At 42.3% G+C, this 14,766-nt stretch overlaps 3 protein-coding genes across 3 annotated transcripts; 1 reads left to right on the forward strand and 2 right to left on the reverse strand.

Moving 5' to 3' along the window:
• Positions 1-1,736: 1,736 nt before the first annotated feature.
• On the reverse strand, positions 1,737-5,401 carry trmt2b (tRNA methyltransferase 2 homolog B). The gene is made up of 2 exons (XM_069692699.1): positions 4,300-5,401; positions 1,737-3,323 (listed from the first exon to the last, which is right to left on the reverse strand). Exons 1-2 carry the CDS (start codon positions 5,164-5,166, stop codon positions 2,703-2,705), a joined length of 1,488 nt encoding a protein of 495 aa, XP_069548800.1. The 5' UTR covers positions 5,167-5,401; the 3' UTR covers positions 1,737-2,702.
• dnajb12a (DnaJ heat shock protein family (Hsp40) member B12a) lies at positions 5,276-12,197 on the forward strand. The gene is made up of 9 exons (XM_069692700.1): positions 5,276-5,512; positions 5,886-6,063; positions 7,626-7,771; positions 7,892-8,062; positions 9,470-9,549; positions 9,660-9,769; positions 9,851-10,023; positions 10,431-10,573; positions 11,587-12,197. The coding sequence occupies exons 1-8, from the start codon at positions 5,293-5,295 to the stop codon at positions 10,550-10,552; spliced, it is 1,200 nt and encodes a 399-aa protein (XP_069548801.1). The 5' UTR covers positions 5,276-5,292; the 3' UTR covers positions 10,553-10,573; positions 11,587-12,197.
• Positions 12,198-12,454: 257 nt separating this feature from the next.
• LOC138617593 (DNA damage-inducible transcript 4 protein-like) lies at positions 12,455-13,959 on the reverse strand. The gene is made up of 2 exons (XM_069692701.1): positions 13,522-13,959; positions 12,455-13,400 (listed from the first exon to the last, which is right to left on the reverse strand). The coding sequence occupies exons 1-2, from the start codon at positions 13,802-13,804 to the stop codon at positions 12,892-12,894; spliced, it is 792 nt and encodes a 263-aa protein (XP_069548802.1). The 5' UTR covers positions 13,805-13,959; the 3' UTR covers positions 12,455-12,891.
• Positions 13,960-14,766: the final 807 nt, after the last annotated feature.

Genomic DNA, 14,766 nt, shown 5'->3' on the forward strand with positions numbered 1-14,766 from the left:
TATCACCATTGTAAAGTCTCTTCACGTGAAAAATCCATGTCCTTATCTCACCCAAATCTTTATTTCAGCACGACTACTTAATATGATGAAACATAAGAGATTGCAGAGAGTCAAAGACCAGTTAATCGGATAGCATGAGTCATACAGCAATGTCAGCATCGGTCTGTTATCGGGGGGGTTTTCATAAGACTGTGTCCCTTTACCCCCAATGACATGTCACATTTTCCAAACAATGGTCACTTCAGTTACAATTCTGTTGTTTTGTAAGCTTCAGTTAGCAATTTCAGAACACGTATAGTCTGACTTCATGGTTGTGACCTGTGGCTAAAATAGTCTAACTTTTACAAAATGATAATAGGGCTGCAAAAAAATTATTATTATCATTATCGATTAATCTGTCGATTTTTTTTTTCTTCATTAATCAATTAGCTATTTGGTCTTTAAAATGTCAGAAAATTATGAAAAATGTCAAACAGGCCAAGGTGCTGCCTAGAACAATCAAAACGTGCTAATTTCATTATCATAAAGGACTAAAAGAACCAGAAAATATTCAAACTTTAGAAGCTGGAATCAGAGAATTTGAAAAGATTTTCATTAAAAAATGACTCAAAATGATAAAGCGATTAATAAAATAATTGGCGATTAAACCAATAACTCAATTAATCGACCATTCCTTGCAGCTCTAGATTTTACAGAACATTTTCCACTGATGTGTAAATCAGCAATCAGTTGAAATAAAAGACAGAATAGACAGAAAATGTCTTACTGGAAATGAGAAAACCAAGTCAGAGTTTTTGTGAAAAAGCAAAAAAATAAAGGTTAACGTCACTGGACCCATTCCCCTCTGCTGGCACTGACAAAGATAATTTTGTGCAGGTGCATCATCAACCCCATAAACAAATAAAGGATCATCCTATCCACAAGCCAAGGCCTCCCTGTTGCAATGTATGCCCTCGCATAAACCTGAGGAACAAACATTGGCGCTCATACTGTACCATCATAGTGTTTTGACCTTTTGTAAACTGCAATAAATCGGATGAACTAAACACTCATTGTGCAACAAATGTTTTAGGTCAATGTTCTCTCGGAAGAGGGAGCTAAAGAAGTTGTAATGGCACCATCTACTGCACACGTACAGCTACTGCAGGGCCCTTTTTCACAGCAGACAAGTGTGATTAATTACATTAACGATGGCTTATTTGAGCCAGTTTACAGGGTTTGGTTTATCGTACACGGGGCATCAGTGGAGAGGCTTCCCGTGCTACTTAAAGGAACAGAGCCATCCGTTAATGCAACTGGTTGTACCTGTGCAGATACATCAAATTTAAGGTTGTTTGATGATAAGGTTTTTTTGGGGGGCCATTACAGTTGTGTTTCTCGTCCCTGTACATATCAGGTTCTTTGCTCATTAATGTCTAGCACACCCACGGATGGATTATCTTAAGAGAAAAATTTTCCACACAGACCCCGTTTGCAACAAATACGTCCAATCAAACAGTCTTCCATTTTTGGATTATGCGGAGGTTGTCAAGTTGTCATGACTGTATATTGGAGACTGAGCTGATGCAATAGGCCTTTTTCACCACAGACATTTTGACTTGCCAGAGCAGGACTAGCACGTTACTGATAAAACTAACAACGGCTCTGTTCAATTCAAGCGCTCCAGTAAGCCATGAAAGAGTGAAAGTAAGCCGGGAATGTCGGGACTTTGAGAAAATGAATCAAATTGATTAAATTCAGCCATCGTTTATTTTGCTATCTAAAGCTGTGCCATTGTACTGAGGCTGCAAACGGAAACAAAAAGACCATAAGATAAAATTAATATTTCCTTGATGTGGTCAGATCAATAACACCAAACGATACGGTACATTTGACAAGGCCCGAATGTACTGGCAGGGTTTTGTACTACACTGAATTGTACTGTCCACATTCTGTAGGAAACCACAACTTGTCAAAGCAGAAGACATTGCGCTGACTGCACATCCACACAGGGGGGTTCAATCCTTCTGATTCACTAACAGTCTGTTTCAAGTCCCTTGATGAATAATAAGGTTAATAAAGGTGTAGGTTGCTAATGAATGGGGGGGGGGGGGGGGATGTCAGTGTAATGAGGGGTTGATAGCTATAGGACTGTAACTTTAGCTGGTTGGGGTTGTGTGACCACACTGGTGCATCAATCAGAATGCTGAGGCAGATGTGATTCCAATCTTCTTTATTGCATATTATTGTGGGTGTGGTTGTGTAACAATGTATGCGTGTAAGTGTGTGATAAGAAGTGTGTGTGAATAACAGTGTGTAATTGTGTGAGTGTGTGCAATAATTGTGTCTGTGTGTGCGACAATTGTGTCTGTGTGTGTGACAATTGTGTCTGTGTGTGCGATAATTGTGTGGCTCTACAAGAAGCAGAAACGGAAATATCAGCACACTGTTAACACTGAACAGAAATAACACACATGCAAGATATTCAGAGTGAAACTCTGGTGACTGGTAGACTCAGTAGAAAAAACAAGCAACTTGAAGACATTACTTGAGGCTTAATTTTTTTTAATTTTTTTTTTACAAGAAATTTAAAAAGGTTACACGTTAATTAAGAATCAAAATGATCATTTGTTGCAGCCTTATCATTAAGTCCTGAAAGGATGTTTTGTGAATCAGAGTTTTTGCTGAATGGTTGAAGCCCACCTTTGAACAAAACATATTTGCTACCTCTCGAAGAGTAGTACCAGTTCACAGTGAGGAGTATGTGGGAACATGTCCACAGGCACCGCCAGAGTTGGAGAAAATGGCTCTCCTCTGAGTTTCTTCTGCGGATCAGGAGCACAACAAAGCTCCTTGAAGTTCCTCATGGCCTCTCCTTCTGGTTTACAGGAAACATAGACCAGCCTGCGGATCGCAGGTTGTTTTCGTAAAGCTCGGACCACTCTGTGGTGGAGGCCAGCTCGAGCCGGGTTTACCACGGCTGTAAGGCCTCTGCCTGCGGAGCTCAACTGAGACATGAGGCCAGGAAGCACCACCTCTGCCTTTCCAGGGATAAACTCACAGTTCAGCACGTTATTGAGAGCTGCATTGTGTATAGCGTCCTCCACCGCCTGTTCTATAAGCTCTATGCCGATAACTCTGTCCACTCTGGGAGATATAGTGATGCCAATGACACCTGTCCCACAGCACACATCGAGAAGAGTACCGCTGAGGTTGGTTAGTCTTCCATCTTGCTCAGTGTTCGGGACGCACAGGTCTCTGACTGTGCCGTACAGCACCTGAGCAGCAGCCTGGTTCACCTGGAAAAAGGCATCGACTGAGACGCGGAACTTGAAGCCCAGCACCTGTGAGTAACAAAACAACACAGGGACAGCAATCAAAAACAAACATAATGTAGGCATGCATGAAATCAGAACCACCTCTTTCCTCCATGCCTTCACAAAAGAAATACTTATAAGGAAACTGCACCAATTTTACGCGTAGTTGTCTTATTGCAACACAAGTTGGGAAAATAGTTGTATAGTTACTAGTTCTTAAAAGGCTGAGAGAACGTCTCGGCTGATATCGATGATTGTCCTTGTATTGAGCTACGAGAAGACAAATCTATCACCAGGAAGCTTTGTATGATTGAAATAAATGGGGAATAACAGGGGGAGGGTCAAACAAAATGTGACATCACATTGCAAAAAACAAAACATGCAGAAACAAAAATGTGATGATTTTGGATATTCAGCCATATTAGAAACTAAGACTAGGATTACCTGGTTTATAAAACAACATTTCTATTCTGACAAGCTCTCGGTTTTTTTGAATTGCTGCTCAATTTTATTCATTATTCTTTATCGGCATATTTCCCCTTGTAACTTCTATTAGTCCTGCAGTGGGGAAATTTACAGGATTACAGCAGCATAGTGCAAACAAGAGACATAGTACAAAAAACCAATATATCAAAAGTATCATAAATAAAGTAATACAGTAAAGAATATTGACTAAGAAAAGTACAATCCACAATAACTAAAATATAACTACTAAAGACTAAAAAAAAAAAACATGATATATATATACAGGCAAAATAATTGAATAATCAAGTAAACAATTTTAAAATATCACTTTAAAAGTAAAATCAAGGACATATGGCAATATTTCTGACGTCTTGTGTTACAGACCATTGATTTTAGTTTTAAAAAGTACTATTTCTACTGTTGATAACGGCTGTTTATGGAAACCCCCCCCCCCCCATCTCTTTCTCTAAAATGAAGTCACTTAACGCAGCTATTAAATTAGCAAAAAGAATAAAAGCATCTCTGTAATTTGCTTTACCTCCTCGTGTAGGTGTGGCTGACCATGCAGGAGCTGGTAGGGGGATTCCTCGTGGGTGCAGCGAGTCATGGCGCTCTCCTGGAAGAACAGCGAGTCCAGCTGACAGACGGATCCGGGACCCTGCGTGAAGTGATCCACCAGGTCGGCCTTATGGACAGCCACCTCGTCTGGGGTGAGCGTCTGCGGATGGAAGTACACTACAGCCATGGTGCGGCCCTCGGCGCCGGTCCTCACCGTGACCTCTCTCCAGTGGCCCCCGGTGTGGAACAGCAGGCAGGGCTCCAGCGAGGAGAGGCGGATGAAGTCCTGGTAGCATTTCGCGACCAGTTTGTGCTTCTCCGGCATGTTGAGCAGGTGGTCTCCGCTGACGCACACGATGTTTCCCTCCCTGCCCGTGCCCAAGTAAAACCCGACAGTCTTCGGATTTCCGTCCACTCCTCTGTTGACAGAAAATGTGGACTTGTTGCGGTAGCCATCCCTCACTGGCGACGGCAGAATAGGCAGGACGGGGAAGCTGAGTTTACCCGCGACAGGTGATGAGGGGGAATGTGGCCGGAAGTCGGCCGAAAGATGCCCCGCGAGCTGACACAGTATCCTCTCTTGATGCTTTTGCTTGAGCTCGAGTTGGTCATCGTAACCGAGCCTCCACAGAGGGGTGACTGCATCAGCCAGCCTTTCCTCCCAGGACAGGTTATCAGCCCGGGGAGGCTTCTGGGGGCTTTTTCTCCACCGCTTCTCTGGTGCCGGTTTCCCCCGGTCAGCCGGTGCGGCGCTATTAGTTGAAAACAGGCCGATTTTGCTCAAACAATACAGGCTGTTACGTTTGACAGATGTGACCGAGCTGCTGCACGTCGCTGCCAAAGACATTTTGACTTTCAAACCAGTTCCTAGTGCAGCCCGAGGGTGCTGCGAGGAGTCCGAAATGCTACGCTTTAAAACTAAACATCCACCCGGGTGTCCTTGAAGCGCACGCCGGAGTTAAAGAAAACCGCTATGACGTGTTTTTTTATTCGACGGACAGCCTCGCAAACGTCATCGCCGCGCGTCCCGGGGCAAGTAAACATTTCCGCTCTTGTCGCGATGGATTCAAACAAGGACGAAGCGGAGCGGTGCATTAAAATAGCCCTAAATGCGGTCGGCAACAACCAGCCGGACAAAGCCAGGAAGTTTCTAGAGAAGGCAGAGCGCCTGTTTCCGACAGACCAGGCCAAAAGTACGTCGAATAAACGTCTGTTTCGGCGGTGATTGTTTTATCGGTCGGTTGGGCCGTCGCTGTGAAACCAAATCAGCTAACGTTAGCATAACCGTCTTAACATTACAACACCTGCTCCCAACCTACTCTGGTATTTGTAGTTGTTGTTGTTGTTGTTTTTTCAGCCCCCCTAACCCGCAACTTATCTATTATATTTTCTTAATTGATCTCTTAAATCGGTGCTCGCTTAATCGTAGCTGACATTCGCTCCCGCTCGGGCCTTCTTTACTAGCGGCTACGTTGCTAACTGTTAGCTCACCGTAGTGAACACAACAGTCCGGCGGCGGCGGCGGCGGCGTCCTCAAAATCACGTCGTCTCCAACTCTCTTTGCAGACATACTGGAGTCTTTAGCGCAGAATGGGAAGCCTCCAGACGAGAACGGCGGCCCTCTGCACGGAGACGGACCCACCTTCAGACACCGCGGCGACGGAGCAGAGGCTCATGTGGCCCCGCAGGGAGCCTCCGAGTCGGCCAAGTCCTTCACGGCGGAGCAGCTCGAGGCTGTCAGGAAGTCAGTGCATCTGTTCTCATCTGTTTACGCGTGCAAACCCCCCTCCCAGTAGAGCTGGGAGATGCTCGCAAAGTCAATGTTGTGGTGGTGTTTCTGACTAAACAGCAGTACTGGTGGGGGAAATGATCAGCGGTGGAAGAAGTATGCAGATTTCTTATTTAAGTAGACGCGGTGAAAATACCCTCACTACGAGTTAAAAGTCCTGCATTCATAACCTTACTTAAAGTAATAGTGTGTAAGACTTATCAGCAAGACGCACTTAAAGTATGTAAAGTAACATTACACGCACGCAGTAAATGCTCCCTGTCAGCATTTTACAATCATACGCTATTAATGTTACTGTTGCATTGATGTGCATTTTACTGCCGTAGTTAGTTGAGGTTGTGCTGATGTGAACAACTTTATATGTGGTGGTTAATTTAATCTACAGCGATGCATCATATTCTATTAGATTATTATATGTTTGTGTCATTTCTGTTCTGTAAGAACCACGTGTCAAAAAAGTGAATTTTATTTTTTTTAGTTAATCCAAAAGGGTGTTAAAATAGTCTATTTAGCTCCAAAAATAAGAAATTTATCTCAACCCATAAAGGAACATTTAAGCCTTCGGTTTATCAGAAAAGAAAAAAACATGTAAATAATAAATTGCCAAATTTGGAGACATGATTTTCATTGGACAAAAAGGGTATAAAAACTAAACTAAAGCTGTCAGACAAATATAGCGGTGTAAAATGTACAATATTTGCCCCTGAAATTATGTTTAGTAGAAGTATAGAGTTGCATAGAATAGAGATACTCAAATTCTGTACTTTAAGAACAAATTCCAGGTACTTGTGCTTTTTCCTAAATAAAAGTTACATTTCACCACCGTATATGATGACCAAGCAGGTAGAGGGGATTGTTTACATTACTCACCTGGAGTAAGTTTGATTAGTAAAATCCACAGAGATATGTCAAGCAAAATATTGGACATCTGAATGTCATTGTCATTTTTATTAAAGGGAATTAAAATCGAGCATTATGAAATGAGAACAGTGTGTAACATGCGTTCGGTAAGTATTTGGAAATGGCGAATCGAGGGCAGATAACGAAGCCATGTAACACCTGTGAGACTGCAAATGTCTGATGTTTACAGAGAGCGAACAGCATGCTCAGGAATTCAATAAAACTTCACAAATTCAATGTAATAATAATAAGAATAACTTTATTTCTGTAGCGCTTTTTAAAAATAAGTTACAAAGCGCTTTACATTTAAAATACAATATGCAACAGTATAAGATATAGTGATAAAATACAACAGAAATAAAGGAGAGAAAAAACAGACTGTCAATCGATAAAATAAAATGCAGTTGACAAAAGGAAAGTCTAAAATAGTGCGTTTTTAAGAGTGACTTAAAAAAACAAAACAGATCTATCATATGGATGGCTCATACGTTGAAGGGTCTGTCTGTGCCATTACTTTTAGTTTAATTAGGTACTCAATTTTGCATGAATGTCTTGGGAGGTGTCTCTTCTCCCTGAAATCTGCTAATAATCTCTGGTGGGCGCTTTTTTCCCTGCAGGATTAAGAGCTGTAAAGATTACTACCAAATTCTGGGAGTTGAAAAGAGCGCCTCTGAGGAGGATCTTAAAAAGGCTTACAGAAAGCTGGCTCTGAAATTTCACCCAGATAAAAATCATGCACCTGGAGCTACAGAGGCATTTAAAGGTAAAATTTAAGTTATCTCCTTTGCTGTGCTGCACACCTGGAAACATAAGTTTACTAAATGCAGATTTCTGGTGTGTTTTTGTTTTTTTAATTATTTTTTTTTAATGTGTTCTCTTTCAGCTATTGGTAACGCCTATGCTGTTCTGAGTAATACTGAGAAACGAAGGCAGTATGACCAGTACGGAGAGGAGAGAACACACCCGACCAGACACAGACACCACCGTGATTTCGAAGCAGACATCTCACCCGAGGACCTCTTCAACATGTTCTTTGGTGGAGGCTTTCCATCTAGTAAGTAGAGCTCAGGTGGATATCGTGTCAGTTAGGATTTCTGTTGTACTTTGGTACATATTACTGAGGCCCAAGAGTATTTTGGTCTTTATGTTTGTTTTCCTGACATGAAAGCAAGCCAGGTATCTTATCGTGTACATAACCTGAGTGTTATCTTAAAGGACTTTACTGAGGATCATTAAATACAACTTCCATAACCTTTATGGTTAAACTGATCATTTTTCAAAGCACACCCAACGTTTTTCTGACATTCAAAAAAAGTTCCTCATCATGCCAGTATGAAAGTTAGCCTATTTGGCTGTTTGTTGTTTACATTTGTCTCCATGCAATGAATTGCTAAGAGGAACTGTTTTGAAGACTCCACCTGACACACTAAAGCAACAGTTGGCCATCAGCCGTCAAGGGTTTGTGTCTATTGTTTTTTTTTTATTTTTTTATTTTTATGCTCCATAAGCAAAAACCACAGGCCGATGCCAGCATACACGAAGTCTAGTCACAGCTTTACAGCACCGATATCCTGTCACCGACATCTTAGAAGACTTAAGAGAACACGGTTCTGTCCGACCCACAGCTGAATTAGTAGGATTGGATAGTTTTGTTTGCTCCTCTGTCGCAATTATTACATAACCGCCTGATCATGATTTTTTTGAGCTGACTGCAATCACTTTGCATAATCATTGAATCGTTTCCATTTATCTGTATAAAACCAACTGAATGAAACTAATAGAAACCTCCTTTTTCCGTCATTATTTCCACCTTGTGCCCCCCCTCCATACAAGGTTAGTCTAATACTTCTAATACTCGACCGGCCACGTTTCGATGAGCATCTGTTGGCATTAATATCGTGGATTTAGTTGCAAAGCCAAACACCACAGCACTGCTGTCAGCACATTTCAGTTTTAAGCCAGTTAATAAAGGAGAGCCCGATAATTTGAAGTCGGTTATTTGTCGGAACAGCAGCAAAAAGCTTGTGGTCAAAGTAAAATGAACAGTAAAACAAGGTAAAATCTTTAATCGCATTTATTTATATGAGGATTAATTACTAACTGTAATTTAATGATCGTGGCGGCCCTACGCCTCTGTGATGGTCATTGGGGTGGAATTTTAGCCTGCTCAGGTGTTATTTCTTCTTACTTTCTCTATAACTACTGCATCTCTTGTGCTGCAGTAAAATGCAACGCAAACACGTTTTGGCATGAAGGTAATGTCCTGAAAATAAGAAATTGTGACGTCCTTTTATCTGGTTAAATATGAGATCATTAGTGAACTCATCATCACGCTGTAATAAACTGGACTGTAAAGTTTCATGTGTACTCTTAAACTTGACTTAACATGGCTTAAAGTCGCAGCACTCCTAAATCCAACGTCATCTTTTATAATCTCTACTTTCTTAAACTCTTTTTCTAGGTAACGTACATGTTTACAGAAATGGAAGAATGCACTTTGCACATCATAACAGGCCAGAGAGACGAGAACAACAGAGAGATGTGAGTCCCGTCTGCAATACTTCAATTATATAGCTGCTGAAATATTGTACGACCTGTGACCAACAGTAATCTAATGTTTTTTTGTTTGTTTTGTTTTCCCCTTTGGACAGGGAGGTCTGGCTCTGTTTGTCCAGCTGATGCCCATCTTAATTCTCATCATTGTCTCTGCTCTCAGCCAGATGATGGTCACCCAGCCTCCATACAGCCTTAGCTACCGCCCGTAAGTGGCCCGCCGTATGTCGAGCTTTCTGAGGTGTATCGACATCTGTCCCACTCTGTTATTACATCTGCTCTTCATCAGGTCAGCTGGACATATTCACAAAAGGCATACATCAAACCTAAAGGTGCCTTTTTACGTGGGGGACCGTTTCAACGAAGAATATGCTGCAAATAACATGAAGAATGTTGAGAGAAGTGTAGAAGAAGACTACATCTCCAATCTCAGAAACAACTGTTGGAAGGAGAAGCAGCAGAGTGAGTTCACAGCATTGTTGTTCTTAATCCGCTGGTTGACAATGTTACAAATTAACACTCGGTTTACTATCAGAAAAGAAAACCAGAAAATACTCTATATTTTTAAGGCTGAAATTATTTAATTCTTTCGTAGTTTTTTTTTGCTACAGAAGTGGCTTAAATGCTAAAACAAGTGACGACATTGTTTCCTATTTTTGAATACAGTTGAATGAATCAACTTATCATTTCAGCTGTAGTTTACATTGCTTTGTTGTAAATGAGTAACAACAGCCTTTTAAAGTTTGAAAGGAGTAGTTTAACGCTTGAATTGCACTTGCATTTTACACCAGCTGGACGTATCGCGACAGGATTCTATGATTTTAACTTCACAGTACCGTACTGACCTACTCTTGTTTCTGTCCTTTCAGAGGAAGGCTTACTGTATCGTGCTCGTTACTTTGGGGATTCTGAGTTGTACCAAAGAGCACAAAGAATGGGCACTCCCAGCTGTTCCCGACTATCTGAGATTCAGGTCATATTGGATGGCTAGAAACCACTTGCGCTCAAATGGGTACGTCACTGCATTCTGTAGATAACCTGCAAAGACTTCAGGGTTTTGCATGTTTTATCTGACGATCACACACACACACACACACACACTCTCTCTCCCATCATTTGAATCTAACCTTTCAAGCTGCTGTTTATGTCTCAATTTTAATCAAATACGGTTAGCAGTTAGTTAGCTGTATTCTTGTCTGGTAACTTTCTGTGGCGTGGTAATGCAGCTGCCGGCAGGGACTGACATCTGATAGTCAAGAGTCAGCTGTGTTGTCTCAGATGTCAGACTGTCCCACAAGCACTTTCCTGCGCCTCCAAGAAAAACAAGCCCCCGCTCACGGCCGCACTACCTCGTCAGAACAGAATGCCGAACAATGAAAATACAATTGTCCTCACGGTCCCCTGACCTCATTATCAAAACTTTGTGGATAGATATCAAAAGACCAGTGCATGCAAGATGGTCCACCGCCTTTTAGAAATCAGGTCGTCCTTTACTTGCTTTTCCCAGTAAGACAGTCTCTCTCTCTCTCTCTCTCTCTCTCTCTCTCTCTCTCTCTCTCTCTCTCTCTCTCTCTCTCTCTCTCTCTCTCTCTCTCTCTCTCTCTCTCTCTCTCTCTCTCTCTCTCTCTCTCTCTCTCTCTCTCTCTCTCTCTCTCTCTCTCTCTCTCTCTCTCTCTCTCTCTCTCTCTCTCTCTCTCTCTCTCTCTCTCTCTCTCTCTCTCTCTCTCTCTCTCTCTCTCTCTCTCTCTCTCTCTCTCTCTCTCTCTCTCTCTCTCTCTCTCTCTCTCTCTCTCTCTCTCTCTCTCTCTCTCTCTCTCTCTCTCTCTCTCTCTCTCTCTCTCTCTCTCTCTCTCTCTCTCTCTCTCTCTCTCTCTCTCTCTCTCTCTCTCTCTCTCTCTCTCTCTCTCTCTCTCTCTCTCTCTCTCTCTTTTGACCAAATCTTTGCATGCCACTGTAAGAACCCAAGATAAGATCATCCTGTGAGACGTGACGTCCGGTTAACTGTCATTGTTTCGTTTATTTTAGGTTCATCAGTACTTCAATCTGATTAGAAGAAATCGGTCTGAGCCCACTCAAATTGGAGCATATTTTTGCAACAAACCAAGAGAATGAAAAAGGCCTTACGTGCAGTGGGCAGCAAACCTCATCAGGGAACCTCTCTGCAACTCCATGTAGATTGACTTCCTGTAGAACTGTGAGAAGCTTTGAGTTGACTGCTGACTTTATCTTACTCTAGTGTCTTTTACAATGGCGAGTCGGCTGGTGAAAAGTAAGAGCATCGTGTCTATTTGAAGGGTAAACAAAGCTGCTAAGATTAGCTCTTTCTGTCCCAATCTTTTTGTTTTCCGAACACATTTTGAGAAACCTTATGGCCTTCTCATAGACAGACGTCTGAGCCACTCACAAGGAAAAGTGTGTCATTTTTATAGTTCTTACCAGTGTAAATATTCATTTTACTTTGAAAAGTGCAGGGTTTATTGGAGCCATTTACAGTCATGTTATGTGGATTTGCTCGTAGCCTGTTGGATCATAATTATTGAAAATCGTTGCACAAATAGAAGTAAACCATATTTATTAAATTAACATTCTACTAAAATTGTATAAAAGTTTCTTTGAATTAAATTTGTCCAATGATTGACTGGTGCACATTTTCTCTTTTACAATATGCAGCCACACACACACACACACACACACACACACACACACACACACACTTATGTGGTCCCAAGAGGGTTTTTGAAACTGGAGCAACAAACAAAATGAAGCATACTTAAAGCATGTGCACATTTTGCAACATTAAAAGTCTTAAATAAGTTCAGAAATGTTTATTTAAGTTTTAATTGCCATTCACTTTTCAAGCAGTTTTATTTCGTGTAAAATGGTCAATTCTGTTTTTGGTTTTTTTTTTGTACACTGACTGCTTAAACTCTACACTATAATGCTCTGTGTGTTTAATGTACGGTATAGAATTGGTGTGGCTATGAGACAGAAAAAAAAAAAGAAAACTTTCACAACAAATTCATTGAAAATAATTTATTCTTTTATGTTTTGTGAAGAATACTAAAGTTTCAGGTTGTAATATTTGACTATCAAATACATCAGCCATTCCCTTAAAGGCGTGACTACACACTCATAGAAAAGAAACAGACCCGTGTTCAAACACAAGTCTTTGCTGTCGAGTCACCTGCAGACAGGCGAGTAGCTGCCATGAGACACGCAGTAAGTTGGCTCCAGGCAGAACCACATCAACAAAGACTGTCATATCAAGACAATCTTGGCAGTGCCATTTGACATGTAGGCTGGTGTCTTTAAAAGTACCGGAGCACTTGGTCAACGGCACTCCTCGATCAGCAGCTCCCCTGAGCAGTACAGTTTCCTCCTTATGGCCCTGAAGCTCGGACTCAGCCTCAGAGTGCTGCGGCGCCTTGGAGACGACGCACACGTCTGTGGAGGGCTGCTACTTTTGAAGAGCCTCTGAACCTTTGGCCACAGTCCACTGGACTCCATCCTCAGCACCAGAGTCACGTGGAAGGTCGGGACCACGGAGGGATCCACCGCTATTTGATCCATAGTGCATAGGGAGCCCAGGTCCCCTCTGTCCACACACAGGTCAATGAGCGCCCCCCTGAGGCCGCACGGCTCACTGACAGCCAAGTGCAGCAGCTGTTGACTGATGTTGTGTAGCAGACAGTCAGGTAGAGTGAGTTTGGAGCAGCCCAGGATGTGGAATCCATTGTTGAGACTTTGTGCGATGGTTTCCACAACCTCTGCGGCCAATGTCTCCTCAAGAGGAAAACAGAGGAAGCTGCTCTCTGACTCTGACAAGTCGACCACAGATCCTGAAACAAAGGAGTACAGGTTAAAGTCTTGTCTGGTGGAGCGGGATTCACTATAAACTCTTTATTCTTGGTCCCTATACGCGCATCAACGCAAACAAAAGACAAAGCGTCTGACACTCACCAGTTTCACTCCTGCAGCACTGGTCTGCTGTGATCGTCTGATTGACCCCCTTCAGCTCGGTGAGCCTTTGCAGCAGGCTGCCCCATGACAGCCGCTGGGAGCCCCTGTCCTCCGCTGGAGACGGAGGAAAGCTGCCGTCCAGAGATTGATTGCAAGAAAAAGACATTTTTAAAAAAAAAAAAAAAAAAAGAAAAGAAAAGGACGAGACGCGATTAAAAAAAAAGAAAATTAAAAAAAAAAGGGCTCCAATACCCCTTTGGAGTATATCCCTCCCAACAGTCATGAGCCAGACCAGCTGGAAAACTCACCTCGTAACAATGGAACAAAGCGTTAAATACCCAAAGCGAGCGAGCTCCGCCCGCCGTATTTCTGAACCAGTCAGGGCTCAGCTCACGTCCTCAGCTCGGGACCCTGCCTGGTAACATTTTGGAACCGTTTGCTGACGAGGCAAAGGCCAGCCCCCCACCCACCCCCACCCACCCCACCCCACCCACCACCACCGGCCCCCTCCTCCGCCCCCCCCCCCCCCAAACAAACTTACGCACACGAAGTCGGCGCTTAAAATATTTTACGGGTAAATATGGCGTTTAACTGCTAAACAAAGTCTCAAGCAGCGACCGCTGCTAAAACTGCAAGAAGCAGCAAAAAGACACACCCGGACGGATTTGGACAAAAGAATGGTGTATTGATGAAAGATCGGAAGACACTGATTTCTGGACACAGACACGTATCGCACGTACAACTCGTAAATTTCGAGAAACGATCAGTAAGAGTGCTGACCACAATTTCAACAAAACAAAAAGACTATTGCATTTAAAGTATGTGTCACTACCCAAACGCAATACGATGAATTTTAAAGTTATATTACGTAACTGCTGTGACTCACTTGAATAAGGTATTCTCTAATTTACAGCTTCTCTCATCCACCTCCTAAATAACTAAAATAATTTAGACCTTGATTTTTTATTTTTTTTTCCATTTTTTTTTTCTTGTTTTATTAAGGTATGTAGAGTAAAAGTGTTAATTGTTTCACACACCGTTCATAAATGTGTTTGTTTTGGGTGAGGGAGCAGTGGTGTAACAACAGGACTGCGCTGGTCATTTAACTGCTTTAACAATTTGTGTAATAATACTAATAAAGACAAATCTGCGAGTATTATGGAGAACCAAACTTTGACTCCTGACTTTAGACATGCACACTCAGACCACCCACCACCACCACCACCTCCAGAACAGACTCCTGGC

The sequence above is a fragment of the Brachyistius frenatus genome, unplaced genomic scaffold (assembly GCF_029030835.1).
Source record: "Brachyistius frenatus isolate BFR_SWC_R1_liver_20210118 unplaced genomic scaffold, ASM2903083v1 Contig_13, whole genome shotgun sequence".
Lineage (NCBI taxonomy): Eukaryota > Metazoa > Chordata > Actinopteri > Embiotocidae > Brachyistius > Brachyistius frenatus.